We start from the raw sequence: 14,742 nt of genomic DNA, 5'->3' as shown, positions 1-14,742 counted from the left end.
ATTCTTTGTAATTGGAAAACTTCAAACTTGAAAACTAATTCTTTGTAATCGGCAAACTTCATTTATTCAACTAGTAAACAGAATACACATTATTATTTGAAATGTGTCCTATATCATATAGCTGCTAAACTGGTTTCAAAGTTTTTTCTGAAAGCCAGTGTGTTTGTGTACACTTCTAATCATAGTACTCAGGATCCTGAGGCATGGTGATCACAGGTTTGAGGCCAGTCTAGGCTACATAGTGAAGCACTGTTTCAAAAATAAATAAATTCATGGCAGGCATTGTTTTTTTTGTTGTTGTTTGTTTTTTTGGGTCCGGTCATGGGGCCTGAACTCTGGGCCTGGGAGCTATCCCTCAGCTCTTCAGCTCAAGGCTAGCACTCTACCATTTGAGCCGCAGCGCCACTTATGGCTTTTTTCTTTTTTTGCTTATGTGGTGGCTGAGGAATCGAACCCAGGGTCTCATGCATGCAAGGCAAGCGCTCTACCACTGAGCCACCTTCCCAGCCCTTCATGGCAGGCATTGTAGCATTGTAGCATGCACTTATCATTCCACAACTTAGATGTAATTAGAGGGAGGATCATAAGTTCAAGGCCAGCCTATGAATCTTCGGCCAGCTTGGGTTATATAGTGAAACCCTCACTCAAAAGAAAACTTCCTTTTAGAAAATGCCATTGAATGTTCTTTTTAGTTTTTTTTTTTTTTTGGGGGGGGGGTAGTCCAGACGTGGAGCCTGAACTCTGGGCCTGGGCGCTGTCCCTCAGCTCTTCAGCTCAAGGCTAGCGCTCTACCATTTGAGCCACAGTACCACTTCTGGCTTTTTACTTTTTGCTTATGTGGTGCTGAGGAATCGAACCCAGGGCCTCAGGCGTGCAAGGCAAGCACTCTACCGCTGAGCCACCTTCCCAACCCCTCTTTTTAGTTTTTTTTTTGCATTGAGCCACAAGTAAAATTTTTTCAGTTCCCTATTTCTCATTGATAACAAATTGTTTGCCATTTTTGACAGGAGAAAAAATGAAGATACTTCATGCTCTCTGTGGAAAGCTTCTGACTCTAGTTTCTACTAGGGATTTCATTGAAGATTATGTTGATGTATTAAGACAGGCAAAGCAGGAGTTTCGAGAGTTAAAAGCAGAACAACATCGAAAAGAAAGAGAAGAAGCAGCTGCTAGGTAAGAGATTAACTTGGTCATGTACTGAAAACTGTTTGTTTCTTTGCATCTGAAGCCATATTTAGCTTAATGTTATAACACATCACTGGCTTATACTGATATTCAGCTTTGCAAAGAGGGTATGTTGCCTAGCATATGAGTTTGATGTCCAACACCACAAGAAAACAAAAAAGTAAAAAGATTGTTAATGGACTCACATCATAGTTCTTTTTTTTGGGGGGGGGGGTGGGGGGGGCAGTCTGGTCGTGGGCCTGAACTCTGGGCCTGGGTGCTGTCCCTCAGCTTTTCAGCTCAAGGCTAGCGCTCTACCACTTGAGCCACAGCGCCACTTGCGGCTTTTTTCTTTTTGCTTATGTGGTGCTGAGGAATTGAACCCAGGGCCTCAGGCATGCAAGGCAAGCACTCTACCACTGAGCCACCTTTCCAGCCCACATCATAGTTCTTATAATAATGTTTGGTTAGAGCAAGACAATAAAAGTGTCTTGTATCATTCTGTGATCTTCAATTTTGTCTTTCAGAATACGTAGAAGAAAGGAAGAAAAACTTAAGGAACAAGAACAAAAAATGAAAGAGAAACAAGAAAAATTGAAGGAAGATGAGCATAAAAATTCAACTGCAGATGTCTCTATAGGGTATGGTTTGTATTACACAACCAAGTTGGCTTTATTTATCCTGATATAAAGAATAAAAATCATGCCAGGCAGTGGTGGCTCAGGTCTGTAATCCTAGCTACTCAGGAGGCTGATATCTGAGGATCACGATTTGAAGCCATCCTGGACAGGAAATTCTGTGAGCTTATATAGTTAAGCACCTAAAAGCTAGAAGTGGAGTTGTGGCTCAAGTGGTATAGCACAAAAGCCCAGTCACCAGCACACACACACAAAAGGAATAAAAATGAGTTGCCTAAGACTGGTTGCTTTCAGGATTTTAGAAAAAATAGTTTTCTGTAGTCATAATTGTTACTTATCAAGCCTATAAAATGTATATATAGTCATCATGTATAATGTATTTTGTTAAAAATTTAGGCTAATTTTAGTATTCTGGAACTCTTTTCTCATAGGATAGTATAAGTGATAATTGCCAAGAAATCTTTCAGTATGTTATTTGTAATCAGTAATATTCCTTGCATGAACAATAATTTTTCTCCCTCCTGGCTTGAGTATATGAGCACCAGCTCTCAATTTAGTGATTTTTTTTTTTACTAGTCTCTAATCATCTGTTTTCTCACCCAGATAGTTTGCAAGTTAGAAACCAGTGCAGTTTCTAATTGTATTTCTCATTTCTAATTCTTCAGGTTTTTTCCTATTCCTCCAAGGCCAAGCATGATTTAACCTTGCCCTTTTTGTTTTTTCATCCATGTATTAGATAACTACTTTTTCATTTACATTTTCCTCAACATTGTAAAATCCTTGCCTTTGCCTGAGTCCTTCTGCACAACATGCAGATTCCTTCTTGCTAATCACTGCTTCCCCGTCTCCTTAGTCTTGCAATTTAAAATGTCACTTGAAGCTAGCCTTTTTTGATCCCTGACACTAGATTTGGATCCCTTTGAAATGCTTTCTGGTTCCTTAGGCTTCTCATATTTTAGTACTTATTATACATTTTGATTTTACAATGATTTATGTAGTCATGGGCATAGATCATGTAGGAGAATGCCTACCTGATAGCACAAGCTTTGCGATCTCATTCCTGCCTAAATAAGCACATACAAACATATACACATTAATATACATATATTTTCTTGGTGGTACTAAACTTTAGTACAATTATTCACTATTTCTTGTTTGATAACTTCATATTCTGGCAGTAATATTTTATCTCATGAATGGAATTATATATTTATGGTTTTTATCCTATAGGGAGGAAGAAAGGGAAGATTTTGATACTAGCACTGAGAGCAAAGAAATAGAACAAAAGGAACTCGATCAGGATATGGTCACTGAAGATGAAGATGAACCAGGATCACAAAGAAGAAGCAGAAGGGGTAATAATGAGATGTATTAAAGGCATGCTTGTTTGTGTGTGTATACGTGTATACACACATGCACATGTGTTCATATTTGCATGTACTGTTCCTGAGGCTTGAACTTAAAGCCTGGGTGCCATTCCTGAGCTTTTTTGCTCAAGGCTATAGCACTCTGCTACTTGAGCCATAGTTCCATTTTTGGCTTTTTGGTAATTAATTAGAGCTAGGAGTCTTATGAACTTTCCTGCTTCAACTGGCTTTGAACAATGATCCTCAGATCCTAGCCTTCTGAGTAGCTAGGATTGTGGACATGAGCCACCAGCACTGGGCAGGCTTTTTTATTTTAGCTATTTTGAAATATATATATATTTTTTTTTTTTTTTTTTTTTTTTTGACGGTCATGGGGCTTGAACTCTGGGCCTGGGTGATGTCCTTCAGCTCTTCAGCTCAAGGCGAGCGCTCTACTGCTTAAGCTACAGCGCCACTTCCGGTTTTCTAGTCGTTTATTGGAGGTAGGAGTCTCACCGTCTTTGCTGCCCGGGCTGGCTTTGAACTGCGATTCTCAGATCTCAGCCTCCTGAGTAGCTAGGATTATAGGCATGAGTCACTGGCGCCCAGCTTATTTTGAAATATATTTTAAATTAGCTTCCTTTGTGATTTCAGAATGTGGTGGATTTTAAATGTACATCTCATAACTCATTATGAATTGTCAAAAAATACTATTTTGTTTTGTTTTTGGGGGGGTCCAGTGGTGGGGCCTGAACTCTGGGCCTGGGCGCTGTCCCTCAGTTCTTCAACTCAAGACTAGCGCTCTACCACTTGAGCCACAGCACCACTTCCAGCTTTTTTCTTTTTGCTTACGTGGTGCTGAGGAATCGAACCCAGGGCCTCATGCATGCAAGGCAAGCACTCTACCACTGAGCCACCTTCCCAGCCCAACTATTTTGTTATAAATGGTATTATGAAGTCATACTCGTACATTTTTATACTGCAAACATTTTAATGATTATTGTTGAGCATACATTTTGGAAATTTGCTTCAAGCTGCAACACGTTTAAATCAATGCTTACAATATACAAAGAAAATACAACCAAACATAAAACTTGCTTCAAGTGTGCCTTGCACCTAGACCACTGTTTCATATTAATATTTTTATGGGGATATATGTTCTATTTGGGACAGTATATCACTGTGTAGCCGAGGCTGATCTCAATGGTATTATTTTCTTCCTCAGTCTCCTGACTGCAGAGGCTAAAGACTTGAGCCACCACACCTAGAAATTAGTATTTTTATGGTTATGTCTTTATTCACATGTCATTTCTATCTAGTTGGCGAAAAGAAACAATATTTCTGTCTTAGATAATTTTCTTATAACTTCCAATTTAGTTACTAAGGTTTTCAGAGTTTTGCATATAAAACCAAGTAGAAATTTTTATTTTGTAATATGTTCTATAACTGGATTTCTCAGAGACCCCCCAAGATCAGTAATTTTCATGTTGTTATTGTAGAAGATAAAAATCTTTACACACTAGACCTAACTACTGAGGAGGCTGATATCTAAGGGTTACCATTCAAAGCCAGTATAGGCAGGAAAGTCAAAGAACTATAACTCAAGTGGTAGAGCACTAGCCTTGCACAAAACAGGTAAGGGACAGCACTGAGTTCAGGCTCCCAATTTTGGCACATAACACACTAAAAAAATAAATACATAAAATAATTTTGTAAAATGCTGGATCACATTGTATATTTTTTAAAGCTGTTAATACAAATTACTTCTGACAATTTCTTGGTTAAAAACTAATGAATGATGTCCTTAAGTTAATTCCATGCCTATTTAAGTAGGATTTGTTTTTGTCAATATAATTTTTATAGATGGGTACTCTAAATAGTTCTCCACTATCTTGAAGACTATATTAGATTATAATGTAGTTGATTTCAAAATACAAATTAGACTTTCTGTGGTAGAGCTTTGAAACATACTCCTATGTAATGAATCAGAAACGTACTTAGAGGAAAATTTCCATGCTTCATTCATTTAAGAAGGGAAGTTGGACCATTTCCCCAGCTAAAAGGAAATAACAGATGAATAAAATTAATAGAAAATAAAAGTACATTAGGTGAGAATAGCAAAGCCAAAAAAGTTTTTTAAAACATGACATGTACTCAAGAAACTTGATGTTTGGTTTTCTTTTTAGAGAGAGGTTAACAATAAATTAGCACTTAAAAATAGAGCAACATATCTGTAAATAAAGTAGAAATTAGAAGAGGACAACATATACAAATTTCTAGCAATAATTTTTAAATGTAGGCAAAAATGAACAGAATCATATAAAAATTATCAAAATATGTTCATTACATTAAAAAATATAAATGGAGGGGCTGGGAATATGGCTTAGTAGTAGAGTGCTTGCCTAGCATGCATGAAGTCCTGGTTTCAATTCCTTAGTACCACAAGCAGAAAAAGCTGAAAGTGGCCCTGTGGCTTAAAGTGGTAGAGTGCTAGCTTTGAGCAAAAGAAGCTCAGGGACAGTACTCAGGCCCTGATTTTAAGTCCCAGGTTTTTAGTGGTTAATTATCTTTTCTGCCTGAGATAGCCTGAACCATGTTCTTCAGATGTCAGTCTCCTTGGTAGCTAGGATTACAGACATGAGCCACTTACACCTGCTTGGTTTTGGTTTGTTTACTTTGACTTTGTTTTATTGAGATAGAATTAGGCTTTCTTGGAACTCCTCATGTAAGTAATCCAGGCCAGCCTTGAACTGGTGATCCTCTTGCCTGTCATGTTCATAAGTGCAATGATTACAGACCTGTTTTACCACATTTAGCTTTCATAAATAAGTTTTATTAATCACAGCTATATTTGATTTACATATTATCTGTTGTTTTTGTGCCACAATGGCAGAATTGAGAAGTGACAAACTAAATGACCTGCAAAGCCTTTGATATTTACTAGTTAGTACTTAGCAGAAATGTTTGCTAATTCCTGTCTAAAAAAGACTAAGATAGCTGTTAAAGAATAACTTAATTCTTCCCACTGTACTCTCCAATATAGAAATTACAGATTTTGTCTGTTTCATTAGATTTTTGTGCATCATTTTTTTAATCAACATAGTGTATTGATATGCTTAGGTTGCCATAATGAAATACCACTGAAATAATGAAATACACTCCTTGGGTAATATAAACAATAGAAATTTGTTAGTGGGTTATGTCTAGCAAAGCCTCTTCCTTGGCCTGCAGATAATACTTTCTCACTGTCTTCAAAAAGCTTTTTCTCTGAGCATGCTACAGATCAAGACATCTAGTGTATGAACCAGTCCTCTTGAATTAACTCTTATAATCTCATTTAATTACCTTCTTCAAGGTACCACCTCCAAATACAGTCACTTTGGGGATTAGAGCCACAGTCTGAATTTAGAGTGTTGAGAAATACAATTCAATCCATAATATATAACTGTGGAACCTTTGTATTTCTTTTTTTTTCTAGTGATTCATGTCTGTAATCCTATTTACTTGGGTGCTGAGATCTGAGGATCATAGTTTAAAGCCAGCCTGAATAGGAAAGTCCTTCAATCTTACCTAAATAACCACTAAAAAAACAGCAGTGGAGCTGTGACTCGAGTGGTAGTACACTTGCCTTAGCCAAAAAGCTCAGTGACAGTGCCAGGCCCTGAGTTCAGGACCCAGGACCAGCACCAAAAAGTAAATAAATAAAATAGAATGATAATAATACATGTTGTTTCAATACAGGAAAAAGGGGACAAAATGAGTTTAAAGAATGTACAAGGCAAGAAGAGATCAACTGTGTGATAGATGGACCTTTTACTGCTGATGAAGAAGAAGCTTTCAAACAAGAGCACCAACGAAAAGAGAAAGAGCTCTTAGAAAAAATCCAAAGTGCCATAGCATGTACCAATATCTTTCCCTTGGGGCGTGACCGAATGTACAGACGATACTGGATTTTCCCTTCTATTCCTGGTTTGTTTATTGAAGAAGATTATTCTGGTCTCACTGAAGACATGCTCTTGCCTAGACCTTCATCATTTCAGAATAATACACAGTCTCAAGATCCTCAGGTATCTACTAAAACTGAAGAGTCTATGATGTCTGAAGCTACCTCCAACATTGACCATGGTCCATGTGATGATTCTGTGCAGCTGCCAAAACCAGTGCATAAGCCAAATCGGTGGTGCTTTTATAGTTCTTGCGATCAGCTGGACCAGCTTATTGAAGCTCTAAATTCTAGAGGATATAGAGAAAGTGCCTTAAAAGAAACCTTATTGCAAGAGAAAAGCAGAATATGCGCACAGCTAGCTGGTTTTTCTGAAGAGAAATTTCATTTTTCAGGTAAATGTCCAATAACAGCTGTTATTTTTTCTCCCTATAATTTCTAGGCATTCAAGATTAAACAATTTCAAGCTGTTAAAAATATATTTAAGAGCTGGGCACTGGTAGCTCATGCCTTTAATCCTAGCTACTCATGAGGCTATGATCTGAGGATTGTGGTTCAAAGCCAGTCTGGAAAGGGAAGTCCATGAGACTCTTAATTCCAACTAACCACCAAAAATCAAAAGTAGAGCTGTGGCTCAAGTGGCAGAGCACTAGCCTTGAGTAAAAAAAGCTCAGGAACAGTACTCAACCCCTGAGTTCAAACCCCAGCCTCAGCAGGGAAAAAAAGGAAATAAATAAACATACACATAAAAACACAACGCATGTGTGCATGGGCACACACACACATATGTATATACATCACACACATATATATCAACTTTTATTTTGACAATTCAATTTGAAGTTAAAGTTTAGGAAAGTATTTCTCTTTAGAAACAAGCTTATCTAAATTCCACCATAATGTCTGGGTTATGAGGAACCATCTATAGTATGAGGAAATAGTGTTCTTCTTTATCTTCTTATTCCTTGGTCAATAAACTTCAAATGAATGTGGTAGTCAGTTTTTCATTAATTTGACAAAATACTTGAGGTTTCAGTCCATCATGGTGCAGAGGTCATGGTAGATAGAGTCAGGGTAGTTTAGGATAGTGCCACCTCCATTCAGATGGGTCTTTCTCCCTCAGTTACTTTCCCATTATGTCAGTCATCTCTGGAAATTCCCTCCAAGATACACTCAGAAGTCTACTTTCCTAGGTGCCTGTGGCTCATGCTTGTAATCCTAGCTGCTCAGAAGACTGAGATACGAGGATTGAAATTTGAAGCCAGCCCAGGAAATCCATGAGACGAGAGGCCCTAAGAGGCTATAAGTAAAGCTGTGGCTCAAGTGGTAGAGCAGTAGACTTGAGAAAAACTATTCAGGGACATCGCTGAGACACTGAGTTCAAAACCCAGATCTGGCACCCAAAAAAGTGCTTTTTCAAATTCCTAGGTGTGTCTCAATCCAGTTAAGATAGCAACCAAAATTAACCCATCACAATACCCACTGTTGTAAGGCTCTTTGTATATAATATATTAATCTTAGCTATGCAGGAGTCTGGGATATGAGAATCATGGTTTGAAACCAGCCCAAGCAGTTCATGAGACTATCTCCAGTTAACCATCAAAAAGCAGGAAGTGGGTCTGGGAAGGTGGTTCAGTGGTACAGTGCTTGCCTTGCATGCATAAGGCCCTGGGTTCGATTCCTCAGCACCACATAAGCAGAAAAAGCCAGAAGTGGTGCTGTGGCTCAAGTGGTAGAGCGCTAGCCTTGAGCTGAAGACCTGAGGGACAGTGCCCAGGCCCAGGCCCAGGCCCAGGCCCAGGCCCCACTACAGGAGAAAAAAAAAAAAAGTAGGAAGTGGAGCTGTGGCTGAAGTGGTAGAATACTAGAGCAAAAGAGCTCAAGGTCAATGCTCAGGCCCTGAGTTCAAGCCCAAGGACCAGCATACACACATAAAAAAAACCAGAAAGGGTACCTTAGCTACTTTTGTCTTCAGGATTAAACATGGATATTCTTTTATGTTCTTTAGCTTAATCATATACTGCTTAATCTTCTGAAGATCTGCTAAATTGTTTCCCAAAGCAAAACTACTCTACTTTGTTTTCCCACCTACAGTTTGCTTTCCCACCCACAGCATATGAGGATTCCAAATCTCCATTTCCTTGCCAAGACTTAGTTATCTGACTTTTATTATAGCTGTCCCAAGGGTATGTAAAAAGAGAGTATGAAATCCTCATCATGGGTTTTTTTCCTATCTTTTCTTTTTTTTTTTTTTTTTGGGGGGGGGGGTCCAGTCATGGGGCCTGAACTCTGGGCCTGGGCGCTGTCCCTCAGCTCTTCAGCTCAAGGCTAGCACTCTATCACTTGAGCCACAGTGCCACTTCTGGCTTTTTCCTTTTTGCTTACATGGTGCTGAGGAATCGAACCCAGGGCCTCTGGCATGCAAGGCATGCACTCTACCACTGAGACACCTTCCCAGCCCTCCTATCTTTTCTTAATAACTTATCATGGTGCGCATTTTTTCCTTGTGACTATTGGCTATTTGAATATACTCCTACTGGAATACCTATTAAGATACTTTGCCCATTTTTCAATTGGGTTGTTTATCTTTCTATAGAATTATGTGACTTTTTCTGGAGGGTCCTTAGAAAGCTAAAGATTGACCTCCCTTACGACCCAGTCATACCACTTCTAGGCATCTACCCTGAACAACAGGAACCAATATACAAGGACACGTGCACCTCCATGTTGATTGCAGCACTGTTCGCAATAGCTAGGATATGGAAACAACCTAGGTGCCCCACCACAGATGAATGGATCCAAAAATTGTGGTATCTATACACAATGGAATATTATGCAGCCATTAGAAATGACAAAATAATGGCATTTGCAGGGAAATGGATGGAGCTAGAAGGAATCATGTTGAGCGAGGTAAGCCAAGAACGAAGAGACAAACGGTACATGGTCTCCCTCATAAGTGGATGCTAAATCCAAAAGGTTAGGTGATACGACAAAACTAACAGGACTTAAGAAACAAAGAACTCCCGCTCATCTGGTTGAACCACTACTAAATATCCTCATGCTGCTGATCACAAATATGGTATATAACATGTGAACACTGTTATATATTACAGACTGTGGTAGACAATTTGCTCCAGGGAAGTTAGAATGAACTTGTGACTTTGAAATTATGTAATCATTTAATCACAATCAAAAAAAAAAGAACCTCGGGGAAGGGAGGGAGGGAGGGGATGGTAGGGGGAAAACAATGGAGGGGGTAACAATGTTCAAGAGGAAGTGTACTCATAACCTCACTCATGTAACTGTAACCCTCTGTATAGTAGCTTTACAATAAAAAAAAAAAAAAGAATTATGTGACTTTTTTATATATTCTGGATATGAAGACCCCATCACATATGATGAGCAAATATTCATTTGTTATTGGAGGCACTAGAGAATTTACAAAGTACTTTTATCTGCATCTCAAAATTGTAACAGTCACATGAAGTAACTGTTTTTTTTTTTTAATGAGAAAATCACCACAGAGGTATTTGCTTATTTCAGACAAACCTCAGATGGATAGCAAACCTGCATATACTCGGGGAAGATCTTCCAGTGTACATGACCCACCTCAGATGTCTGCAGAAAGGCAACTAGAACTGAGACTTAGAGATTTTCTTTTGGATATTGAAGACAGAATCTATCAAGGAACATTAGGAGCAATCAAGGTTTGTACCTATTTACAATTTGTTTAATTTGCTTCATTCATATTTTGGTCATATTTGCTAATTATTTGATAAATGCAAAACCTGAGTTTTGAGTAACACCAGTGAATGATGTTTTTATGAAAAGTATGTTTATTCTTTTATATCAAAATATTTGCATAGGGCGTAATCTTAAATATATGATTAACTGCTTAAACACAATTTTAAAGACTATAATTGACCTTAATGTTAATTTTTGTGTTTTAGAAATAGGTTTTATGAAGCCAGGTGCTGCTGGCTCACACCTTTAATCCTCTGCTTAAAAGGCTGATCTGAGGATCACAATTTAAAGCCAGACCAGACAGGAAAGTCCATGAAATTCTTACCTCCAGTTAAGCACAAAAAAAAATTAAAATTAAAAAAAAAAATCCAAAAGTGGAGCTGTCGTGCAAGTGGTAAAGTGTTAGTGTTAAGCAAAATAAAATAATTTTTTAACACATAGAGACAGCACTCTAAGTTAATAAAATGGGGGTTTATGAGGTTTTAATCAGATGTTGGAATTTTTTTTACCTTTTCTTATTATAAAGGCGATGTACAGAAGGGTTACAGTTACATAAGTCAGGTAGATATTGAAATGTTTAAAGATATCATCTTCCTTGATCAGTTTGTTTATTTGTTCTTTGTTACTTTTTTGAAATCTGTAAGCAATTCATACTTGATAAACATGTTCTTTTTTTCTTTTTTTCTTTTTTTTGTGCTAGTCTAGGGCTTGAACTCAGGGCCTGGGTGCTGTCCCCTGAGCTTTTGTGCTCAAGGCTAGTGCTCTACCTCTTTGAACCACAGTACTATTTCCTGCTTTTTGGTAGTTAATTGGAGATAAGAGTCTTGTGGCTACTCACCAGACACTATGTTGGAACTGTAGAACTTGATGGAGAGTCGAGTCAAAAGAAATACACTCATTACCTTACTTTTTTGTAACAGTAACCCTTTGTACATCACCTTTAAAATTTAAAATAAAGTCTCATGGACTGCTCCAGGCTGACTTTGAATCTTGGTTCTCAGATCTTAGCTTCCTGAGCAGCTAGGATTACAGGCATGAGCCACCAATGCCCAGCTGTTGTTTATTTTTTGGGTGTGCTGGTATTAGGACTTGAACTCAGAGTCTCATGTCCTTGCTTGGGTTTTTCAATCAAGGCTGTCACTCTACCATTTGAGTCACAACTCCATGTCCTGTTTTTTGGTGGCTAATTGGAGATAAAAGTATTATGGACTTTCCTGTCAGGGCTGGCTTTGTACCAGATCTCAGCCTCATGAGTAGCTAGGATAACAAGCATGAGCCCCCAGTTCCCAGAAAAAGATGTGTTCTTTTACATTGTCCAGGCTGGCCTGGGACTTGAAGTCCTCCTGCCTCACTCAGTCTCCTTCCACATGCTGGGATTATAGATTTACACCACCATCCCTACTGAGAATAATTTATTATACCTTTGCCATTGTCACTCTTGCTACTACCAAGTAGCCAGTCATAAAACCATTCATAATTGTTAAATAGACATTAAGATATTAATGAATTTCTATCTTAGCCACTTTATAACCTTATTTTTAGATCCCTTTTTGATTTATGATCTGTTAAAGAATGTCCATGAATTAATCTTACATGTAGACTATCATATCTTTTAGAAACAACATCCCAGTTGTTGGGGGTGTTTTTGTTTGTTTTTTTTTTGTTTTGTTTTTTTTGTTTTTTTTCATTTGTGGGGTTTGAACTCTGGGCCTGGGTACTGCCCCTCTGTTCTTCAGCTCAAGGCTAGTGCTCTACCACTTGAGCCACAACTCCACTTTCAGTTTTCTGGTGGTTAATTGGAGATAAGGGTCTCACAAATGTTGCTGCCCAGGCTGGCTTTGAACCATGATCCTCAGATTTCAGCCTCCTGAGTAGCTAGGAATATAGGTTTGACCCACCAGCACCCAGCAATATCCCAGTTTTGAGGTCAGTAAATTCGGATTTTATTCCAGGTTGCAGATCGTCACATCTGGAGATCGGCCTTAGAAAGTGGTCGGTATGAATTACTAAGTGAGGAGAACAAGGAGAATGGAATCATGAAAACTGTGAATGGAGATGAAGATGAGATGGAAGTTGATGATCAAGCAAAGGCCATAGTTAAAGACAGGTACACAAAGGATTTTATAAAGCAGCCTTCAACATTTCCTTACCAGTTTAAGTTCAACCTCCAGTACTAGCTCACAAAATAATAGCGAACAAGAAATACCTTTACTTTTTCCAAGTTATTTTGGATGCTATCTAATCTTTTTTTTTCTTTTTTTTTTTTTTGTCGGTCGTGGGGGCTTAAACTCTGGGTCTGGGCACTGTCCCTCAGCTCTTCAGCTCAGGGCTAGTGCTCTACCACTTGAGCCACAGCGCCACTTCCAGCTTTTTTCTTTTTGCTTATGTGGTGCTGAGGAATGGAACCCAGGGCCTCAGCCATGCAAGGCAAGCACTCTACTACTGAGCCACCTTCCCAGCCCTTTTTTTTTTTTTGGGTCCGGTCATGGGGCCTGAACTCTGGGCCTGGGCGCTGTCCCTCAGCTCTTCAGCTCAAGGCTAGCACTCTACCACTTGAGCCACAGCGCCACTTCCAGCTTTTTTCTTTTTGCTTATGTGGTGCTGAGGAATCGAACCCAGGGCCTCTGGCAGGCAAGGCAAGCGCTCTACCACTGAGCCACCCTCCCAGCCCCGAAATAATCATTTTCTAAACCTCAGGATTTCTACTACTTCATTTTGTGTTAATGCAATCCAAAGAAAACTCATTAGATACATTTTTTTAAGTGAGGTAGGTGGCCCACAACTGTAAATCTAGCTTATTCAGGAGGCTGAGATCTGAAGATCAAGGTCCAAAACTAGCCCAAGCAGACAAATCCAAGAGACTCTTTAATCAGCTACCAAAAATCCAAAAGCAGAGTTGTGGTTCAAGTGGTAGAATGCCAATCTTGAACAAAGAAACTAAGGAATAGTGCAAGCCCTAGTTCAAGCCTCAGTACTGAAACACATACACACACACATATATAATAAAAGACTTTTTTCTTTTTCTTTTGGGGGGGGGGTCCAGTTGTGAGGCCTGAACTCTGGGCCTGGGCACTGTCCCTCAGCTCTTCAGCTCAAGGCTAGCATTCTACCACTTGAGCCACAGCACCACTTCCGGCTTTTTTCTTTTTGCTTATGTGGTGCTGAGGAATTGAACCCAGGGCCTCTGGCATGCAAGGCAAGCGCTTTACCACTGAGCCACCTTCCCAGCCCCTAAAATACTTTTTTCAAGCTTATCTTCCCTTGTCTAGTCTTTTTTTTTTTTTTTTGTCGGTTGTAGGGCTTGAACTCTGGGCCTGGGCACTGTCCCTCAGCTCTTCAGCTCAAGGCGAGCGCTCTACCACTTGAGCTACAGTGCCACTTCCGGTTTTCTGGTGGTTTATTGGAGATAGGAGTCTCACAGTCTCTCCTGCCCGGGCTGGCTTTGAACCTCGATCCTCAGATCTCAGCCTCCTGAGTAGCTAGGATTATAGGCGTGAGCCACCAGCGCCGGGCTTCCTTGTCTAGTCTTAAGCCACTTATCATCTAGATGGGAGTGATGGAGAATTAAGCAGGGTTAGAATTCTGGAAGAAAGGTTGGTGAAGGGGAATGGGGAGTGGAAAGCGGGAGAAAATGAGGGAGGGGATAACTGTTCAAAAAGAAATGTACTCATCACCTTGCATATGTAACTATAAGCCCCCTATTTATCACATTTACAGTAAATAATTTTAAAAAAAGAATTCTGGAAGAAGGTAGATGTGGATGCACAGGGCTACTTAAGTCTACTTGTCTTGGGGTAGCCTAGAGGAAAGTGAAAGTGTTAAAGGGAGTTTGCTGGCTGCACAGTCGAACCCTGAACGTGGCAGAAATGAAAACCACAAAAAAGGTCATGTGTTCAAAGGCTTTGGG

The 14,742-nt window shown here is 39.3% G+C and overlaps 1 protein-coding gene across 1 annotated transcript in view; it reads left to right on the top strand.

Moving 5' to 3' along the window:
* Baz1a (bromodomain adjacent to zinc finger domain 1A) overlaps positions 1-14,742 on the top strand; it is a 101,248-nt gene that overhangs the window by 68,420 nt on the left and 18,086 nt on the right. The window contains exons 15-20 of the mRNA XM_042677815.1: positions 1,008-1,173; positions 1,692-1,805; positions 3,033-3,157; positions 6,890-7,486; positions 10,635-10,798; positions 12,788-12,942. Coding sequence (XP_042533749.1) covers positions 1,008-1,173; positions 1,692-1,805; positions 3,033-3,157; positions 6,890-7,486; positions 10,635-10,798; positions 12,788-12,942 — 1,321 coding nt within the window. The remainder of the gene's footprint in view (positions 1-1,007; positions 1,174-1,691; positions 1,806-3,032; positions 3,158-6,889; positions 7,487-10,634; positions 10,799-12,787; positions 12,943-14,742) is intronic.

Source organism: Dipodomys spectabilis, unplaced genomic scaffold, assembly GCF_019054845.1.
Source record: "Dipodomys spectabilis isolate Male_0828 unplaced genomic scaffold, ASM1905484v1 ptg000042l, whole genome shotgun sequence".
Classification (NCBI taxonomy): Eukaryota; Metazoa; Chordata; class Mammalia; order Rodentia; family Heteromyidae; genus Dipodomys; species Dipodomys spectabilis.
The sequence above is the reverse complement of the archived record's forward strand: the minus strand, read 5'-3'. Positions and strand labels throughout refer to the sequence as shown.